Source organism: Populus trichocarpa, chromosome 1 (assembly GCF_000002775.5).
Source record: "Populus trichocarpa isolate Nisqually-1 chromosome 1, P.trichocarpa_v4.1, whole genome shotgun sequence".
Taxonomy (NCBI): domain Eukaryota; kingdom Viridiplantae; phylum Streptophyta; class Magnoliopsida; order Malpighiales; family Salicaceae; genus Populus; species Populus trichocarpa.
The window spans coordinates 5827396-5849785 of NC_037285.2; the positions used below are offsets into that span (position 1 = coordinate 5827396).

At 32.0% G+C, this 22390-nt stretch overlaps 1 protein-coding gene and 2 long non-coding RNA genes across 8 annotated transcripts; all 3 read right to left on the reverse strand.

Annotated features, from left to right (window-relative positions):
* Window positions 1–1930: 1930 nt before the first annotated feature.
* LOC7477790 (uncharacterized) lies at window positions 1931–14857 on the reverse strand. 6 transcript variants are annotated; one of them, XM_052446998.1, is made up of 5 exons: window positions 13011–13272; window positions 11683–11822; window positions 11351–11572; window positions 6095–6223; window positions 1931–2485 (listed from the first exon to the last, which is right to left on the reverse strand). In XM_052446998.1, exons 1-5 carry the CDS (start codon window positions 13045–13047, stop codon window positions 2450–2452), a joined length of 564 nt encoding a protein of 187 aa, XP_052302958.1. In that variant the 5' UTR covers window positions 13048–13272; the 3' UTR covers window positions 1931–2449. The 6 variants fall into 6 exon arrangements, with proteins under 6 accessions (XP_052302958.1, XP_024446804.1, XP_024446801.1 ...); XM_024591036.2 differs by lacking the exon at window positions 1931–2485 and adding an exon at window positions 5661–5904 and having other exon boundaries at window positions 6095–6193; window positions 13011–13278; XM_024591033.2 differs by lacking the exon at window positions 1931–2485 and adding an exon at window positions 5661–5904 and having other exon boundaries at window positions 13011–13270.
* A 3889-nt stretch (window positions 14858–18746) lies between these two features.
* On the reverse strand, window positions 18747–19634 carry LOC127903905 (uncharacterized). Its single transcript, XR_008057604.1, has 2 exons — window positions 19350–19634; window positions 18747–19022 (listed from the first exon to the last, which is right to left on the reverse strand). It is a non-coding gene; the product is annotated as an uncharacterized LOC127903905 (long non-coding RNA).
* A 194-nt stretch (window positions 19635–19828) lies between these two features.
* On the reverse strand, window positions 19829–22052 carry LOC7491480 (uncharacterized). The gene is made up of 2 exons (XR_002979945.2): window positions 21374–22052; window positions 19829–20999 (listed from the first exon to the last, which is right to left on the reverse strand). It is a non-coding gene; the product is annotated as an uncharacterized LOC7491480 (long non-coding RNA).
* Between the last annotated feature and the right edge of the window lie 338 nt (window positions 22053–22390).

A 22390-nucleotide genomic window follows, 5' to 3' on the forward strand; every position in this document is an offset into this window, starting at 1 on the left:
GGTTGGTAGCTGGTAGCTAGTACTTGTAAAATATTATCTTTGATGGATGTTGGGACTTTCAGATGCTTAAGTCAGTAATTTTATAGAGAAAAAAAATGCAATGATATTTTAGAGAGATAAACTTTGAAAATATATATGCTGAAAGTATTAAAAAAGAAGAGATTATGAACTCTTGACTTGAAGGATTCAAGGTGTATTTATAACTCATAAGTTTTGTCTTTTTGTGGAGAGGAAAGGATGAAGTGTAATTTCATCCTTGTGATATTTTGAGTTGTATTCTACTTAAAATAATATGTATCGGACCAATATAAAAAACTATAGGGCCTGCATGGGGTCTGAAGAAAACTTCTAAGGAAAAGTTAGGCTTGGACAAGATGGTTTAGGGTGCATGCCTGAATCCAAAAATTAATTGGGTCGGTACAGGTATAATGCCCAGACTTAATAAGGGGTGCTGGCACAAACCTTATTAAAAAATAAACCAAATTTTAACTAGATTATAAATTAATTTGTTAAGTTAATTAAATTTAATTATATTAATTCCCATTAAATTTAATATAAAAATAAGTATAAACAAAGTCTTGAGTTAACTCAAATTCCGAGTTAATCCATGGTTTGAGAGAGAGAGAGAGAGAGAATGTTTTTATGCGAACGTAACTACAAGGTCTAAAGAAGAAGAAATATATAGGATTTTTCAAAGGTTGACGTTTGCGAAAGGAGGGATAAACATGAAAGAACTCTTTGAAGAAGATATCGTACAGAGTTAGGATGTTCTAAGAAATTATTTTAATAATTAAGGAATCTTTAACAAGCTAACCCTTTACACACATGATCAGATTAAAAGGAGGTTTGTGAATGCGTTCTAAACGGGTTTTTTTATTTAAATTTTCTTTTTTTATTTAAAATTAATTGGGTCTGGGCATAACACCACACCTAACACCTAAAGTAATTGGGTCCAGGCATAACACCTGGACCTAGCAAAGGGTGCTCGTCGCTAGCACCCCTAACTCTTACTGGGTATGTCACGACCAACAAGGTGTCATGCTCGAGCCCATGCATCTTGGTAGTAGTTGGGCTCATGTATGGTAACCCGAGCCTAAAAAGGAATGCTTTCCAAGTTTTTTGAGGTTTTTTAGGTCCTTTAAATTTAAAAGTATTTGTGGTATTAATCCATAAAGACTTTTAAAAGTACTAAGTTATCATGATGAGTTCATCATTCTTTCTTTATATGATAAGAAGGGTGGAAACCCTGGGTAATATATCAGGGAGCCCATATGTAGGGGTATTCACCATGGTTGAAAAAAGTCTAAGTATATATAGGGGAACCATGGAGGAACCCATACTTAGAAAATTTTCTAGAAATGTAAGGTGAAACCATAGAGAAATCCATACTTAGAAAGTTTTTCTAATAGGTGGAGAAACTCATTCATGAGGAGTTTGTAGATAGAAAAATTTTTAAGTGGCCGGGAGGAACCCATAAAGGGTGAGTCTATATTTAGAAAATTTCTCTAAGAGGTTGGAGGGATGGATGCTGACGCCTATACTTAGAAACATTTCTAGAAGGCAAAGAGGAAACTTATGGAGGGTGATACTATTACACCATGAAGACCAAGTTCATCCTTTGGAGATGGTTGCATTGAAGTGTGGGAGGTTTGTTACCTCCCTAGGATGTAATGGGGTATGAGAGGTTGTGCCTAAGAATGAGAGGTTCAAGATCATCTTTAAAGATAATATAAAGCATGGGACCCTCTCATTGAAGAGTCGTGTTAGTCTGAGACTATATTGGAGAATGAGGAGTCCGAGATAAAATTATATATGTTATTTTGATTGAAGCCTCATATTCTTTTTTTTATTGACTGAATCCTTTTAAATTATGTCCCATTAACTCTCAAACTAACGAATATTATAATAGAAAAGCAGTGACAAAACAAAATGAAAAGCAGAAGTACTTAATCAATACAAGAAAAAAATACAAGGTTTTAATTAAAGAATTTAAAAGCACAATGACCAAATGTAATGGCGTGTGAGAGGTTGTGCCTAAGAATGAGAGGTTCAAGATCATCTCTAAAGATAATATAAAGCATGGGACCTTCTTATTGAAGAGTCGTGTTAGTCTGAGACTATATTGGAGAATGAGGAGTCCGAGATTAACACCTGGCAAATTAGTGAGAAGCCATTAGACATCACCTAAAAAATATGTTAGTCCAAAACTACACTGGAGAATGAGGAATCCGAGATTAACCCTTGAAGAATTGGTGAGAGACCTTTAGACATTACCTGGAGAATGTGTCAATGTGAAACTACACTAGAGAATAGAGGATCCGAGATCAACCCCTAATGAATTGGTGTCCTTAGACATCACCTGAAGAATGTGTCATTGCAATAAGAAGAGCTTATACCCACCCATTGGAGATTGTGAGAATATTACCCTAGAGAAACCAAGTCAATCCCCTTAAAAGAGAATGGTCGAAAGCCCCCCACTATAGATCTGTACATAGAAAATATATGTTAGGGATACATTATTTTTATTTCAATAATATACTTACATTTATATTGAGGATTATGCATCTTGAGATAATTCGAGTGATAAGTATATAGGAGGGTTTTTAGAAAAAATGTCTTAGATGTGGCGTTAAGGTGTTTGCTTTGACTACCTTGATAATTTTTAATGAATAATCTCATTCTTGTTAGGAAATGTCAAATAGCTTAATAGACTTTCATGTTACCATCCTAATTCCATGCATATACGTAGTTTTGTTTTTTTTCAAAAAAAATTGACATGTAAGTATAAAAGCTAATAAAAACATATCTAGTAAAGCATGGTTATATGATTGATTGTTTTGTAACGAGATTAAGAAAAAATAATAATTAAAGCAAATATAAATGTAATTTGTTTAACATTAGCTGACCTTCCATAGAGTAACAAGAACAAAAATATAACAAAAAGATTATTGGCTAATTGGTTTAGCCTAAACATGTTATTTCCGCTTTGTGTTTTTACCAATTTATCAAAAAAACTTTAATATATATATTATCAATTCAGCACATGTATTTTTTATTTTAACCAGTTGATTATGATTTTTAAAATCGAGAATTTATCTAATCTTTTCACTCCGTAACAGTATTATTAATTATTTTTTTCACTTCTATTAATATCATTACCTATTTCACCTCCCCAATTGAGTGATCTTAAAAATAAAAATAAAATAGAAAAATTGTACTCAATTGTTTGAAATAAAAAGTACAAGTGCTCATTTGGTCCATCACATTGACTTCAGCGTATCTCCTACATTATCATAACACCATTATTAAGAAATCCTTAAAAGAGGTTATTTCCATAAGCAAAACAAAGGACACATTAAAGTATATTAAGAAAAATATATAATTTTACTGACAGTAAGTAATTTAGTATAATTATCATTCACTAGTAATACTTGTTATCTATATTAGATCAACTAACTAATTAATATTTTTCATCCTAATATTACTTACAAATTAATTTTGATACGAGGCAGGAATAGACTTCGATCCACTAGGGTTACCATTTTGCAGGTAGCAAAGGCATTTCTTAATCTTTTTAGCGCAGACCAATCAGACAAAGCATGATTTAAAGTCCACGTCTATTGACAAATTATGCCCAACAGAAACAACGAATAGTAAACTTTAGGCGATATTATTTTCGAAGATATTTTTTCTGCACAAGATTTCAGGATTCGACATGTTCCTTCTCATAACAAGGGATGCAAAAACTGCGAAGCAGAAGAAAACATGGAACCATAAGGTTTTGTCTCGTTTGTTTACTGAAAAGTAATTTTTTTCTAAAAAATAAATTTTAAAAAAATAAATTATTTTCTGATATTTAATACTGTAATGAAAAATAAATTGAAATTTTTTTTTCAGTATTTGGTTATGTTATAGAAAATAAACTGGAAAATAACTTATTAATGTTTTATTTTTTTCAAGTTTATTAAAATAATAAAGAATAAATCTTACAAATTAAAAAGTTAAATGAGAATGGAATTGAAAAAAATATATAATTCTATAAATTATCTCAAATAAAATAAATAATAATCAAAATAATAGAGATTAAATCTAAAAAATTAAAAAATTAAAATATGAAAATACTAAAATAATAATAATTAACTTTTCATAAATTATTTCAAATAAAATAAGTAACAATTAAAAGAATGAGTACCAAATTTGATAGATACAAAATTTCAATTAAAAAATGATAAGGAAAAAAGCAAATAATAATTATAAAAATGAGGATCAAATTTAATATAAAAATTAAATTCTAAGGGATGAAATTGAAAAACAAATATTTAAAACAAAATATATATAGCAATCAAAAGTTTGAGGACCAAATTTGATATAACCAGCAAATAATAAAATTTCTAAATTTTTCACAATTTCCAGAAAATGTTTTCCGTCCAAAATAAAAAGAAAACACTTTCCTGAAAATCAAGCCAAATTTTTCTTTGACAGGAAAATGTTTTCCGTTGACCAACTTTTCTAATAGCAAACAAACAGATAAAATTTAGAAACTGGTTTTCCGAAAATCATTTTCCAGAAACAAACACTCGCTAAGAGAATGAATATTTCTTGTCTTGGTGCTGTCTGTTTCCTAGAGTGCAGCGTGTGTGTGTCTATATATATATATATATATATATATATATCTAGTTTACAACAGGTAGTAAGATAAATAAAATAAATTATGATTTCAGTTTAAGAATTAAAATTAAAATTATTATTAAAAGTAAAAAGGTTAAAAAGTATAGGGTTTGGCTCACCTGGAAAGATAAAATATAATCTTATGCACGCTGCCTACCACATAGATGGTACTTTGAATTCGGGTCGAGCTTACGTTAACCCAATCACTGAGGGAAGATCAGCGGGGGCTTAAGAGGTAGGGATCAGTAGTGTGCCCCAGAATTCTCATCTGGTACCAAACTATTGCTACCCAACCTGGTTCACGCATAAACCGGTTCGCCATTTACCAAAAAACGAGATGCTACTCCTGTTTACGGCGGTGGAATCATATTCATGGAATACGATTCACTTTCAAGATGTCTTGGTGGTGAAATGATAGACACACGAGACTCAAAATCTCGTGCTAAAGAGCGTGGAGGTTCGAGTCCTCCATAATATTGAGAATGCTCATTGAATGAGCAATTCAATAAGAGATCTCGAATCGAATCGATATTGATATACCGATTCGATCCGAGATCTCTTATTGAATTGGAATAAGTTTGGCCGCGGATCATGAAATCTTGGTGATTTTCTCTATCTAATGAATAATGAATGGGGAGTCTGCTTTGAAATCGGCCATACATAACATAGAAATCACACTTGGAAGGGGTGGACAATTAGCTAGAGCTGCAGGTGCTGTAGCGAAACTAATTGCAAAAGAGGGGAAATCAGTCACATTAAAATTACCTTATGGGGAGGTTCGTTGAATATCCAAAAACTACTCAGCAACAGTCAAACAAGTAAGGAATGCTGGGGTGAACCAGAAAAGTTTGGGTAGAGCAGGATCTAGATTTTTATCAGCTGTAGCAAAGAAAGAAACTTCATAGAAATCGAAATATGAAAAAAGAAATATGCCTAGATACTTTATTCTATGGATAAAGGATCTAATTGATAGAAGAAGCACCATAAAGATCAATTATCAAACACCTGCAAAGGCAATTTATTAAATATCCACACAATCAGGGTCATATCCACACAATCAGGGGCGGAACAAGGGGAGGCAAGCAGGGGCCGACCCCTGCAAAACATTTTAATTCTTTTTATTTAGTATTTAAATATGAAATAGTATTGATATTTTTATTTTAAATAAACAAACTTTTTAATATATCTTGTAATATTAATTTTGACCTCTCCTATCCAATGCTACCAGCTCCGCCCCTGCACACAATGACACACTTTTTTGTTCACTTATCAAACAGGATTAAACAAGTTCAACACTTCTTAAATTCAATGCTTGTGATAACGTGAAGCAAAAGTTCAATTTTGCTTGTTACCTTTTCATGCTTCTTCTTCCGGTTTTTCATTTTATGATCATTTGGCATAAAAGTTCAATTTTGTTGGTGCTCACCATAAAACGATGCTTCAGTTCAGTGATGTCATTGAAGGACTGGTTTGCCTTGGATGGCAGCCTAACGTCCCCGTCGGCATTTGGGAACAACATAGCATACTGCGCCACATTAAGATGGTCAGATCCCACCTGTAAGAAAGGAGATCATAGCATCATCCAAAAGCCTAGAAATACACTTAACGATGTCAATTCCATATGGTGAATATAATAAGATATACTTTTATCAGAAAAACGCAGCCATCAATACATTTTACTTGCGGAATCCACAAGTGTTTTAATGGCTATATCAGCATGCAAATGTTATCCCCATAAATCATAACAGTACACATTAAGGTAATTCACCCTCACTCGTAATCACCCCTGTATTTTCTTCTTCTCCTTCTATGCAGACATTACATCTTATCTCAGAATTATTCACACTTAATAACAATATTCAAATGATGTTTTCAACAACTCCTTAAATTTTCAAATTCTTTTAAGCTTTTTTATAATGTTACCAATCTAACAATAAGTACTTCAACTTTGTATCCAATAAATAGCTTGTAGTATAGTTTATTTTGCCAAACAGTCCTCAACTAAATAACGTGAACATTCTTAGGCGCCTTATTCCTTCAACCCTGAACTCAATTAGATTGCTACTACAATTCAAAATCTTTAATCATTATATGACGCTTGAAAAATATAGTAAATGAATGATGTCATGCTATTTAATAAGAGGGCATTTTATCAAGTATAAAAAAACCCAGAAAATTAAAAGATCAACTCAGTAAAGAAAAAAAATTGATATTAGTCTTTTACTTCTTTAAATTCATGGAAAGAAAAAAGAAGCGTTTCACTATTAAAATCGGTGAATTATTTAGTCATTTATTAATAATATTACAGATTAAATATTTGGCCATAGTTAAAGTCAAAACCATTCTTGAAATGACAATTTATCTCAATATCATCTAATTTGTCAAAAATAAAAATCCCAATCACTAAAATAAAAACTCTTCCACACATCACCTCAAGTTTTTGAGTTGCCTAAGACTGCTCAAACATGACATGAAAGTATGCTTTCACATGATATATCATGTTTATGAATTCACATTATCAATTTAATTTATACTAAAAAAAAATAGTTACTCTCAGTCATAAATTTAAAATGTTGATTTAAAGGTATTCATTACTTACTAATCATTTCTTTGAGTTTGTGTTGATATAGGTTCATTATCATTTATATCATCTCAAGGATATTTGACATGTCTTAAAGTTGCGTGAAACTCATAGTTATATTGATGAGACTTTTGCTTCAAGATTAGTCTTAAATGTTAATTTATTGTGGCTCAAATCTTTTTAAGAACTAATTTAAGTCTTAAAAAACCAACTTACTATACTCAAGAAACAACATTGAAGAGCTAGCTCCAAAATTCCTAGAAACATTTTGTGTTCACTTAAAAAGCCTAAGATCTCTAGTAGACAAGATGACAATACCAAACACAATTCCTAAAACTTCTAGTAGACAACCATGTCAAACACAATGCATTGGACAACTGGTAAACCAAGTGACCTGTTTTTCTAGATGTGACCAGCCTTTTATACTCTTGTGTGAGCTGAAAGTTATCATTATCTCATGTGTACAAGTGTGTGAGACTTGTGCATAACATGTACTTACATCAAAAAATTAATTACCTTATCCATACAAAAAAAAAATTGAATTTAAAATAATCATGTCATCTTTATTAATAAAAACAAATAAGACAAGTTTGCTAAACACCTCACGTTACCACCCTTGCTCTACACTTAACATACTTTCTTTCTTTATCTAGCTTAAACCATCTAGTATACCAAACTTCTCATAATTTAAAAATTCTAGACTAATTAGCCATATTTTTCTATTAAAAGGCATTTTCTTTTACCTTTACAACTTGATACAATCACTGGGCAATTATTATTGTCTTGACATAATTATATTCTTTTAACTTTGAGCTTACCTTTAATCATTCTCCAATCTTATTGGTGAGTGTTATTTTCATTTTTTTTTTATAAGTGAAAAATCTTGTTAAATATTTTTGCAAGTGTCAAACCACTATAAAATCCATGCATAATCTCTCTTCCTTTTTTTTTTTTTTTCTATTATTACCTTGCATTTGATGTGTTTATGTGTTGGAAATGATGGTTTGAAAAAAACAAAACTGTGAGGTTAGTTTCTAGAACACCTGATTTACCTTCATTCTTAGATGCTTTGATATTTTATTTGGTTGCGGAGCAACGACTCTAAGAGTTAAGATCATGATGTTTAAGGGACAAAGCTTGACAGAAGCTCCTTTTATATGAGAAAAATTACGCATATTAAAAGGTTATAATTAGCACATTCCTGAAGTAATGTGCTATTGAACTTTGAAATATTGTAAAGAAAGGGTATATTGGACCCGCCAAAACCGATATTGATGAGAACATTATTCCTAAACTTATTAGTAAGTGACATGTTAGACAAGTAAGAAATCATAGTAGTAATGCAAACGCATAAATGAATTCTTTTATGTTTTATCTAACAAAGAGTTCACTAGGGTAAAAAATCACAAGACAACTCAAAAGATATGGAAGTTGTTTGAGGTTACTCATGAAAAGTTGAGCCAGGTTAAAGACTCTAGATTGATGTCTCACTAGAGAGTATGGATTATTGAGCATGAGACATTAGGTAAAATCATTACCAAAGAGAGAATGGTTGGCAAAATTTTAAGGTCATTTACCTTGAGTTTGGGAGCTAAAAGTCATGACAATAAAGGAATTCGAGAACCTTTAAACTCTAAAATTTGACGAGTTTACTGGTTCGCTAATAGGACATGAAGAAAAGATTAAGGATCTCAAAGTAAATGAAAATATTCCAAAAAAACTATTGCTTTGAAGTCCACATGGCTACACGAATAGGATAATGAAAGTAGTAGTGATGATAATGAGGCCATTACATTGATTACTAGGAGATTAGTCAAGTTTTTGAACAAGAAAAGGTATGAAAACCGAAGGGACTTCAAAGGTTATTCAAGCAAGAGGGATGTTATCAATTGCTTTGATTACAAAAAGTCAAGTCATGTGAAATATGATTTTCCTAACGCAAAGAAGAAATGTAAGCATGACAAAAACAAAAAAAATATGACAAAAAAGAAATGAATGCTACTACATGCTACTACATTAAATGATGATGATGATGATGATGCTATATATGCGTGTGTGTGTGTGTTAATTGGAAAGTGAAAGCTCGTTCAAACCCAAAAATGTTGTATCGACAAGATAATTATTCGAGATATATATAGGTTTTGTTTCTTTCCCACAAGGGTAAGACACTTTAAGGTTTCTTGAAATTTACAAAAATCTTTAAAATGAAAGTCTTTGTGATTTTGAAAATAAGGAGTGACTATGGTGGAAAATCTGATAGTATTGCCTTTGAAAAATCATGTATTGAAAATATTTTTATTCATGAGTTTTCAACACCAAGAACTCCATAGTAAAATGGAGTTGCTTAGAGGAAAAAATAGTCAATTCAAGAAGAACTATGTTTAAAAAGTTTGGTCTACCTTAATATTTTTTAGGTGGAAACCTTTAGTACTTCATGTTATGTTTTTAAATTGAGTTCTTATTAGATCTATTCTACATAAAATACCTTATGAGATTTGGTTTGAGAGAACTCAATATTTCTTACTTTCGAGTTTTTCACTCAAAATGTTTCATACTTGATACAAAACAAAACTTGGGAAAGTTTGATGATAAATTCGATGACAGTATTTTTCTTAAATATTCCACTACTAGTAAAACATATTTGGTTTATAATAGAAGGATTCTTACTATATAGGAACCAATGCATGTATTGTTTTTATTAATCTAACCCTTTTGATGAGAGAAATGATAAAGGAACATTGATAGAGGTTGATCTTTATAAGTTGAACATAAATAAAGCTCATGAGGATACATTGCAGAATGACAAATCCATGGAAGAACTTCAAATTGCTCAAAACAAAGACAACCAATAAATTGATGTGTGAGCTTCTTGTGTTCTTCCAAATGCTATAAAGAAGTTAAGACCACAAGATGACATCATTGGAGACATTTCCAATATGTTCAAACTAAATTTGCTATAGTGAATCACGTTCGATAATGTTTGTTTCATCTCCCTTCTTGAAGCTAAAACTTGTGATGATGCCTTGAAAAATGAGTATTAAATACTTGTCATGTAACAGAAACTCAATCAATTTAAGAGAAGACAAGCTTGGAAACTATTTCCTAGACCCTAGATCCCAGGGTCACAAAATTATTGGAAAAAATAGGTCTTTAGAAACAAACTTGATGAGTCTGGAAATGTGGTTCGTAACAAGATATGTTTGATGGCTCAAGGTTACAACTAAGAAGGAGTAGATTTTAATGGAGACCCAGGAATCAATTTTTAGATTAAAATTTATACTCATGTTACTTGCATTTACTTGTTTCAAAGATTTCAACTTGTTTTCAAATAAAAGTTAAGAATATTTTTTTTTAATGGTTTTATCATATATGAGATTTATGTTGAGCTGCTTCCAGGTTTTGAAAATCATTCCTTTCCAGATTATATGAGATTTTATATGGTCTTAAGCAATTTCCCAAAGAAGAATATGATGAGTTAATTGAGAAATGTCATATTGATGTTTATCTGGAATTGTCATCCGACACGTAATATGTCATGCTTTTTAATTATGATGCTAAAGCCTTTAAGATTCTGTCTAGGTCGGCAGCTCAGCAGCTCAGCAGCTCATTTAACTATTTCAAATCATGTTTTGTATGAGCTAGTTGCTAGGATCGTTTGACCTAGCGGTGGACATAAGAATGATATCAGCTGGTCTTATATTTGGATGATGAAATCTCCAGCATTATTGCCTTGTATTTGTTGTGTGGTGGTTTGATATTGAAAAGGATTTATGAATGTTGTTGAGTTTTTTGAGTTAGTTTAAAAGGAATTGAAATTGTAAGATTAGTTTTTATAGCATCTAATTCACCCCTCTTATATGCTTCAGGATTTCATAAAAAACAACCCTCCATGCATGAACCAATGATAATCCTACCAGTTTACAAGCATGACCTAAGCATCTTAATTATAGCTGGATTAAGTGGGAAGATGAAGCACATAATTTACCACAACTAAAATTAGTATATCTAAATTTTGATTTACTCCGCACGTGATAAAGCATATTATGCTTCCATTAAACAAAATAAGGAGAGAAATTAAAAGGAAGACGGAGAGAAACGCACCATAAGGCTCTGGACTGATGGCTCTTGAGACAATGCCTCCACAAGGTTTTCTTGAACGGTGATTGTTTTGTTCAGCGAAACGCAAAGTTCAGTTTTCTGAATTTCGATGCCATCCTGCCTAAGTTGCAACTTCTGCTTTAAGATGTCATTTCCACTCTTGATCTTCTCATTTTCTTCAGCAATAGCACGTAGCAAATGCACCATCCTTTTTGATTTCCTCTTCTATCAAAATCAAGACAACACAATGAAAGCAATGGGGGAAAAAAAAGCAAAAATGAGGTCCTTTTGCTCCTCGATCAAGAGCTATGGCTAACGCTAAAATTTGTTATTACCTTCACACGTTTCCCACACTTGCTCGTTTTTCTCTTTTTCACTTTCTGCTCAGGTGAAACTCCAGCAACAGTCCTTTCTCCACCTTGCAGCAGGTTCATGGGGTTTTCATCCAATATCCCCCTGCCTCCTTCCTGAGGGACTAAATGGGAAACAAAATTAATAGCAAGAATTTATGACTGTTAATTTATGGATACATAAAAGAGTATAGATTCCTGTTAATTACTTTTACTGCAATACAGTCTCCATGTTAATGACCTTCCATTTATCTATATTGTGCCAACTCACCGTGAAAACTTTTTTTTTTTTTATTAAGCCAAAATAAAACGTATGCAAGTATTGAGCAAGATTGAAAGAACAAATAACAGAGAACAAAAAATAGACATTGAAGAGAGCCCCAGCAAAATAAGGAATTTGGATGCAATATATAGACAGACTCCCATAGATGCCATCAGGAAGCCACGCAAAAACAAAGCTAATCCCATCCCACAAAAACACAGAATATTAGTAAAAATAAATAACGTGATAAAGTGCACATGATAATGCACGTAGTATGCAACTCTCACCCAAGGTCAAGAACTTGTGAGTGAAAGACCATTAGGCTTCTAGCTAGGTGGGACTCATACCAACCTCGCTCCTTCGAGGAGAAGGTTGAGGGGTTCGAATAGGGATTCAGTCTCTGTTTGTACTCAAGAAGAGGTCAAAGTTAATCCTTCAGCTTTTCAGTAGAGGCTAGCTTAATCGCTGTTGTAGTTTTATAGACCAAACATCTCTTGCTGTTGTCAGCTAATTACCAACTTCTATTGCTAATCCTCTAACTGTAAGCAATAAGGTTCTATCTATGGAAAGAAGAAGAAGAAGAAGAAGAAGAAGAAGAAACTTATGAGTGAAAACAACTATGTTAATGGATTCCCCTTGTTTGATTAATTATAGCCAAGTTGTATCATCACATTAAACTCTTCGATTGTTAAAAAAAAAAAAAAACAGTAATTTTCTATTTTTGTAGAACAAAATCCCTCCAATTGTTTTAAAATTTTAAAACCTTGTCCAAAAAAGGAAAAAGAAAAGAAAAATATATCTAATTAACACAAAGCCATTGTCCATGTCTGCTTTAAGAATCTCATTTTAATAGGACGAGACAGAGAAAGAACTGGTACATAAAAGTTGGAAATTGAGATGAATCTTCCACAACCCAGACCTATTTTGAAATTGCAGGGTGAAGCTGGCTTTTCCTATATTTGATATCTGGATTGAACAAGAAACAACACGCACGCGCCAACTAAAAGAGAAGAAGCAAGTAAGCAACTGTATTGATCTTCTATATACTTACTGCTATCACCAGTCTTCGAAGCATCAAGATCCACCATTGCTCACTTGATGAGAAGGCTTTTGGTTACTAGAGAAAACCCTTTGAATGACAAAGTACTTTGAAATTGGTTATATAGAGGGATGTAGACAGCAATCGCGCGAAGACGTCTTTCATCCGCGCGATGAGGGGAGAGAGCAAGAGGGTCAGTGAATACTTCTCTACTAAGGTTTCCGTTTAAAGGCTTTCCAGGTGAACACGCCCTTTCTAGAAGTGGCTGTTTTCTTTTTTAACAATTCCAATCCCCTTACTTTTTACTTCCTTTGTTTGCTATTTTAGCTTTGGATTGTCGATTATACCCAATATTTTTCTTATTTTATCTTTTCACTTATAAAGATAGTTTTATTTTACAATTTTACTTATAGATTCATTTTTTCCTTAAAATTAAAGCTATAAATGGTTTCAAATTTGTACCTGTGACACAAAATTCATAGATTTAATTTAATTCCTCCTCACATCTCAAGATTGTTGCTGTAGTCGTTAAAATAAAATAGTATCCAAGCAATTATAATTGCACTTGTAATTAATTAGGTGTTGATAATGCCACTACTCCGATCCATATAGTTAGAGAAAATTCTTACGGCAATATTGAATGGAGTGTCAGTAATTATCAATTGTGCAGAGGTAATTAATACCATCTATCAAACTAAATATGTTATGTGATTTATGAGATTGTAATGTCGATTTGACTTTATTTAGTTCAAAGTTTAACTTTTTATTTGAAATTAATTTTAGGAAATGATTTTATACTATTTTAGCTGCGCAAGTGAGATTCTTGATATAAAAGAAAAATCATAAATTATTTATTAATTATGAAGACAGTACCTTGCATGTACTTCTATCCACTCAAATGATTTTTGGGCTAACTTGACATTCCCTAATTTATTGGTGTTATTTTTTAATCAATTTCATTCTTAATCCATACGTCGGTCCTCAATCAAATCCTTTCATCTAGAATAATTGAGAATTCTTTATAGAAAAAAGTTATGCTAAAAATGGCATTGTATTATTGCTCAAGGTAGTGCTTTAGACGGAAACCCTAATGTATCGGGATAGGGTTAGAAAACTAACTTATGGTTCGAGAACCTAATTGAGAATTAATGTATAGATTAGGGATTAATCTGGGGCTATCCCACTTATGCCCATATCTGTATTAATCACTCTTTTTTATGAACCATAGCTGATAAAAGAAACACGAGGTGGGGAGAAAATGAAAAAAAAAAAAACTGTAGTTTAAGATGAAAAAAAAATAAAAATTGATGGATTCTCACCTTCGCATCATCTCAAAGCAAAAATATGAAAGAACAGTATAAGAAGAGGCTTGAGCAAAGGGTTTCAGCAGTCGTGATGTGATTGGAACACAAGAGGAGGAGCATTCGAGCAGAAACAGATATGATCAATAGAAGAAAAACCAGGTCCAGGAAGGATAATTTTAGTAAAAACACAACCTTGAGAGGGAACAACTCTATCCCATGAACACTCGAGCTCAAAAACATCCAAGAACCGAAGGTAGTAGTAGAATCATCCATTAGAGTCTAGCTAAGGACCGCCAACATCACAGAACGATGGAATTGCAGATACCGTGAGTATGGTACGGACCCCTGAAATCATTCTAGTAGCCATATAACTCAAGACACTCAAGGCACAGAGGCTTCAGAAATACATTAGTAGCTAGCGGCAACATCATAAAGAGCTGCCTTAATCAAAGCACAGACTAAGAAAGCACAACCAAGTCAGCAGTGTTTCCCACAGCAACAGACTGGTAAAGTTTTGGCATGGGCTCCGCTACCACTTCAAAGTTTGATTCTCTAATCCTATGACGATATTATTATGAGAAGAAACATTTATGTATATAGACAGACATACAGGCTTAATGTATTGCATTGCCAAAATCATGGTACGTTGATGCTGCTTACAGGTGCCTATATATAGGCTTTTATGCCGACTTAACAAGAACAATTAATTCTCTCTGTCTCAGCCCTTCACATGCTAAGATACTTGATTGCTAAGAATGACAGTAACCTCCTCCTCGTACTAGCTTAACATCTAAGGCTTACATAAAATTATAACAAGCTAACTCAAGATGAAGTACTTCATTGTTAAGTAATGAAATCAGCCAATCATATGCTTCCAGGCTAATAATATTATACTAGAATTTACCATCCTCTTTTTCATATATAGTGCAGGTACCGACTTAGCTTGATGTTAAATTGCAAGTAATTACTTTTCCAACACGACTGCGCAAATAAACCAATCCAAATAAAAAACATCTCAAAAGATTCCATTTTTATCAAAGCCTTTAATTCGCGACGGGTCTGGTTTTGTACCATTCCATTTTTATTCCTGACAAAATGTTTACCATTTGGCCTTCGAAAGAGAGACCACATCTCATTTTCCTTCAAAGTTCAAAGCATCTAAAGTCACGTCCCATAGCTACATGCAGCCCCATCTACATGAAATAATTGTGTGTGTAGTTTCCATGAATAATCATATATATGGCCTTTTTGGCATTGAAAAGGATTTGGCAAAGGTTTTAATTGAATTTAGCATATTTTCCCCGCAATCCGTAGTGAATTAATAACAATTTTTATTTTAAATATAAAAAAAATATAAAGTGTGATTTTAAGTATTTTAGATCTGACAACAAAACTAAATCCAGCAGTACTTTTTGATTGATAAACACTTCATAGTGCAAATACTATATGTCTATAGTGTGGTCCACAGTGTAATGAGTCTATGTCCACAGTACTATTTTTTAAAATATTTTTTTTAAAAAAAATATTGAGATAGTATTTTTTATTTTTAAAATTTATATATCATCATATCAAAATAATACAAAAACATCAAAAAATATTAATTTGAAGTAAAGCAAAAAATAAAAGTATTTTTTAAACACAAAAACAAGCATGTTTTAATAAGAAAATTCAATTCAACCTGAAATGAAAAAATAAATTATCATCACCCAATTTTTGTAAAATTTTAAAAAAAATCACATCAATTTATTTTATTTTTATAATATGAAAAAAAATCCATAAAGAGAAAAGAAAAAAAAATAAAGAGGAAAAAATAAAATTGAAAATATCTTAAAATAAAAAAAATTAAAGGGAAAGAAATTAGTTGTTGGTGTATTAGGCGCTGCTCTGCTATGCGTTATTCATGGTGCTACTATAGGAAATATTTTATTTGAAGATGGTGATGGTACAAATATATTCTGTGTTTTTAACCCAACTAAAGCATTTCTGCATTTGAAAACAAATGTTTATTGAACCGTGACGAAGCGCAGGCCAATCTGCTAGCTATTATATTATTACGTAATGGTTATTTAATTTTTATAAATATTTTCCTAAAAAAATATATTAAGATAATATTTTTTTTATTTTTTAAAATTGATTTTTATATCATCACATCAAAATAATACAAAAACATCAAAAATAATAATTTGAATTAAAATTTTTTAAAAAAAATCAAATTTTTTTAAAGCATTTTTGAAAGGCAAAAATAAATATGCTTTAATAAAAAAAATTCAACCTAACCTCAAATGAAAAATAAATTATCATCACTCAACTTTTGTACAATATAAAAAAGTATCATATATTTATTTCCTGTTTACAATATAAAAAAAATTAAATAAGGAAAAATAAAAAAAAAACTAAAGAGGCAAAAACAAAATTGGAAATATTTGACAGCCTAGCCAGACCTAATAGCCTTGAGTCAAAATTAGAAATATTTGGCAGCCCAGCCAGACCCAATAGCCTTGAGTCTGGATACTAGCCGAACCTAATAGTGTGGGGTATGGCGGCTAAGCCAGACTCAGCAATACTTTCTGACTAATAAATAGAAAAGACAACACCCCCAGGTGTTACAGTGCAAATACTATATGTCTACAGTGTGGTCCATAATGCAATGAGTCTATGTCCACAGTACCTGCATAGTATTTTTCTCACGCCTTTTAAAGTATAGTATAATCCATACAATTAGGTTTTGATCTTAGGTATTTTGTCCCATGCAAAACACTAGTATATTGATCAGCACTTCGCTGCAGGTAGAATAAATTTTTAAAAATTTTAAAAATGCGAATGATTTTTTGACTGTATTGTTAAAACTGACTTAATAGATCAATCTTGAAATCTCACAACCTAGCTCTTTGCCTATCTCGAGTTTCAAACTAAATTGTGCAGAAGTTAGCCTGAATAAAACTGATTGATTTCACGTATCAAAATGCAATCTTAATGACTAGTAAAAACATGACTTAATTTTTAACAAAATTTCAAGATAATAACTTTTTTCAAAAAAAACTATTGAGAGAATAACAGATTAGATCAATCTCAGTCCCCAAGTAAACCGTGTTATGGACTTCATTGATTTTAATAATTTATTTTTTATAAAATATGTTTTTAATTATATGATAAAAATATGTTGGTCACAAAATTGAACACCAACCTAAAAATAAAAACTTATTTGAGATAATGATAACCCTAAAGAAAGCAAAAAAAATAAAATAAATCATGCAGTTTATTTCCTAACCAATCCGATAAGATCAAGAAAAAACTATTAAAAATAATTAAGGATCAAAAACCAAAAAAACATATCCGGTCAGTGGTTGAACTATCAAATTTATGAATCGTGTAACACGAGCTAGCACGCCAAATTTATGAACCAAATTATAGACTCTAATGAGATTATAATTTTTCAAAAACTATTTTTTATTTAACTACGTGATAAAAAAATATATGATCACAAAATAAAACACCAACCTAATACTAAGATGTTGTAAAAAATTTAGCAACAAATAAAAATTAAAATATTTAACATCACAATACTGACAATTTATCTTATTTTGTTTATTTCTCTATCAAAATTTAAAAAAAAAAAAAAAGAATCAACTAATTCCCAACCCGTTAGACAGCGGCTTAATTAAATTATTCGAGGTTCATGAACTATAAATAGATAGATAAAGAGCCACATAAAAAAGAGAGAATCATCACGACATTTGTGCAAAAGACCCACGCAGCCTAAACTAATTAAATCAGGATTAAAGGAAAAACCTGGAAGACAAGAAAATCTGAGGGGTTTGAGAGAACTCTAGACCTGTGTTATTTTCACACAAGTAAATAAACAAAGATCTAAATAATATTCTATCAAAAACTCCTCTAAAAAACATCTTAATTATAACTGTCAACTGTTTATATAGGTATTTAACTGACTTAATTTGTAATGAAAAAATAATCTTAAGAAAGTAGGAGAATGAGGGGGGGAAATCCAAGATTATCTAGAAAAAATACTAAAAAAATAGAATTTTTATGCCTAATTTGAGAGCTTTCATGATTTTAGCTCAAGCTAATCCTTACAGAGAACATTGAGATTCTTAATTTGTTCTTCTCCAAAACAAAGACTCAATTTGTTTTATTGTAATAATCCCAATTACCGAAATATCAATACCATGTTGTATTTATAAATGTTAAAGTTTCACCTCTAGATTTATTTTTCCTCGTATATTCCCTCCATAAAGTTGGCTGCAGGAATGCGAGTGAACCGGGTAGGCATGGATCCTTTGGCATGATGCCATGATCCAATCTTAATATTTTCTTTAATAATTTTTTGGGAATTTCCTTAAAGCCATTCATGTAAATAAATGGTGTGTTTATGATTTGGATTTCGAGTGTTTTTTAAGAGTATTTTTAATCTAAAAAAAATATCAAATAATAATAACCTTCTTGACGTGAATATAAAACATAATTATCTTAATACAAAAACATTGTAATAACAAACAAAAATGAAGGTAGAAGAAAAACTCCTTGGACTCGGAGTCAATTGCATACAACTTCTTTATTGCAGATTGAACAGAAGAGTAGACACAGTAGATGATATATAGTTCTTGGGGGGGGGGGGGGGGGGGGGGGGGCTAAGAAACAGGATTAATTCTTGCTTCTCCTACGAAGGCTTGCTCATGCTATGGCTCTGCTTCCCATTAGATCACTAAAGCATAATATTTAAACAAAGAAAACGTTAGTAAATCATATCATATGCATAAAACAATACGGTGGATAAAAAAACTCAGTACAGTTTTCAATATGATAAACTTTATCTTGCTGACCGGGAATAGATTTAGATCTAGTTTGTTTTTGCTGAGCAAAATTATTTTTTAAGAATTTTTAGATCGTTTTTGTTTTCATTTTTATGTTTACGTGTTGATATATATATTTGATGTATTTATAAATAAAAAACAATTTCACGATATCAATTCCTCGGCACTAAACATGCTCTTAAACACAAGCACAAGGATTAATCTGAAGAATGACAAACCGTAAGTTTTGAGTGAGGAGGGCGTCCTTGGCATAATCATTCTCTGCTCTTGCTTTGATGATTTGGAACATAAGATTAAGCCTGAGTTCATTTGCGGCACTCTGCTTAGAGATCAGATGAGTCTCCTCTTTTAATTTGGCAGCCTCTTCACTTATTTCTTGAAATTTTTCCCTGACTTCCCTTTGTCCCTCTCTTATGCGTTTTTGTCCCTCGCTGATCTCTACCATATCAGCTTTTATCCTTTTGATGCTCCTACTTATTTTTTTGTCACTTTTTTTTCGTTTCTGTATGCAATAATGCTTAAATCGTTATAAATTCAAACAAAAAGAAAACAGACACAAGTATACTACACTCTAATTCTGATATATACAGATCCCCATTCAGAAGAAAGCCTACAGATAGATATATATTTAACAGCGATAAAAGGATCAACCAGGATAAAGTCATCAATTAAGAAAGGCACTTCTAATGCACAGTACCAGGCATGACTTTCTTTGAGTTGCTCCCAAAGAAGTCCTCTGCGCGCCCATTTTTGTATGGATGCTCTCCCCCGTGATCATCCAGCATGTGTTTGAGAGATTTCCTTTGGCGATGAGGATGAGATTTCCTTTGGCGATGAGATTATATATATATACATATATATATATATATATATATATACACATATATATCGATCGAGAGAGAGAGAGAGAGAGGAAAGGAAAATACCCGAAGACAGACCCGGCTCAAAAAGACGCCGGCCTTGAAAGAGGAAAAGTAAACATAATCACTGTCACATTCACAAAAAGCATCAAAGTCAATAATATTCTATTATATTATTGAGCGAACGATACCGTGGAGGATGTGATATTATGATGCTGGAAGTTTCGCGCGATTGCTTTGCGATATGTGAATTCTTACTTTAAGAGGAGTGAAACTCAATTTGTACTGTGGTGTATGCAATTTTAATATTTGGTGTTTGGCCCGATTATTAAAAAATAATATTCGATCGGCTAAATAATTTTTATTTTTTATCATGATTTATATATAACTGTATTTTAAATCTTATTTATATAGAAATTAAAATTTTTATTTATTTTACAGCAATTTTAATAAAATATTTATTTTAAAAAAACTTACTTTTTTAAATCTACAATTAAAAACTTATTTTTCTAAACCGTAATAATAACAACCATCACAGTACCAATGATATATTAATTAATTTTCAATTAAATTATTTTTCTTGGTTAAGAAACACTTAGTAATACATAATTTTTATTTCTTCTTAGAATTTTTGTAATCTAACTCACAGCGTGTAACGCTGGGCACGGGGATCAAATTATTGGACTATAAAAAGACATTGCAGCTAATAATTCACATAAATTAGGTGTCCTATTCTATTCTTGAATTGACAACTAATCTAAGAGGTAGCACATGTTACCGTTTAAAAATAGACGCTTCTGTTTGTTTTCTTAAGGTACAAAATATTTATTTTTTATTGAAATTATATTAAAATATTTTTTTATTTTTAATATAATAAACGATTGTGTACGGCTGTAACGGCTCCGTCTCTCCTCGAATCCTAAGCGAACTGCAAATGAGGCATCCTCTATCCCTGTCTCTCATCAGGAACAACTGCTGCAGCATCTTCTCACCATTCATGTCATTCAACTGCAATAAGAATTTGCCAGTTCAATATCCACCACTGGAAATGCATGAAGATCAGATGGGCCAGAGACGGATGAATATGGCAAAATGAATCCACCATGTGCATCAGGCAGCCACGCAAAAAACAAAAGGAATTCTCGGCCTATTTCTAGCCGCCCGTCCGCAATAGAAACCAATGAAGAGAAACACAAAACAACAAGATCACAGAAAGGGAAAGCTTATTCTCTGTATGGCATGTTTGTGCGCGCGCGAACAATTGGATATTCCCAGGAGTTAGATTTGCGAATATCACCGGGTGTTTGTTTTTATAATGCATCAAATTACCCAACACACCCACTTATAAGGTAATTTATCCTCTTAACCACTATTGATCGTACCTGAGACTGGTGCTTGGACTTGAGAAGGGTTAGAGAAACGTCAAAGAGATCTTCCGCTCGTATCAACATCTGATTGCAAACATCTCAAGCAACAAAACCAAAATCTATACACAAGGAAACGCAATGCTGTGCGTGTTAATGCGCACAGATTTGAATGGCAGGTGAAGTAAATGCTCGCAATACGTGCATTTCCTTAAGCCAACAAATCCATGTTCTCTTTAGCTGCGAGTGCTCCCCAGGACGATTCTTCTCCTCCTCCTCCTCCTTAATTTGGAACCATCGAGTCCTTCCGAATCTAATTTAATTTGATTTATATCATAAATTGGAAAATACATATGATGTTAAATAATTAATTTAAAACAAATAATAGAAAACCACTTTCCTCAGCCCGGTTTAGTTTTTGTTTCTGTTTCTCTACCACCCAAAGAAAAAAATTGCTTAACCATTGTATTTTTAGAGATCACATATGTTTCTATTTTTAATTTCAATTTGCAAAACAATCTCTGTTTAAAACTTTATCACCCACATATCCAGAATTAATTCCCGTTTCTTAAAGTTAGTTAATTTCAAAAGCATAATTTTTTTTAAAAAATAAACAAAGAGAGAGAGTGATAGGCGGCAGCAATTTGAAGAAACTAGCTTTCTTTTTCTCGCAGCTTCTTGGGCAGCTTCCGTCCCACCCACTCTCATTTATAGATAAACCAAAATAAGGTCTATTATTTTTTTTATTCGGATCGTGAGCGGTTCTTGAAACTTATCACTGAATTGCCATGTTTCTTGTTTTTTTTTTTAAACGCGACAATGATGAGTTCCCAAGGTCACTGACACGGCACGATATCGCTCGATTCAATAGGTGAGAGGAAGATATCGCACGATCACCTCCGGAGCTCGAACGATCGATTTGTTTTTAGCTTTTCAAAAAAGCGGTGCCCCTGCCCCCACGCCATGTTAAAGTCTGATTCGCGGAGGTTGATTTTTAAATGAAAATCATGGAGTCCGTGCATTACAGCGAATCAT

Excerpts from the sequence above, each read along its gene's own strand:
- LOC7477790 (XM_002299362.4), bottom strand. The coding sequence starts at position 13,047 with ATGGTGGATCTTGATGCTTCGAAGACTGGTGATAGCA. Across the intron at positions 11,823-13,010 it reads TTCGAAGACTGGTGATAGCA|TCCCTCAGGAAGGAGGCAGG; the intron begins GTAAGTATATAG and ends TTTCCCATTTAG. Across the intron at positions 6,224-11,350 it reads CATCAGTCCAGAGCCTTATG|GTGGGATCTGACCATCTTAA; the intron begins GTGCGTTTCTCT and ends CCTTTCTTACAG.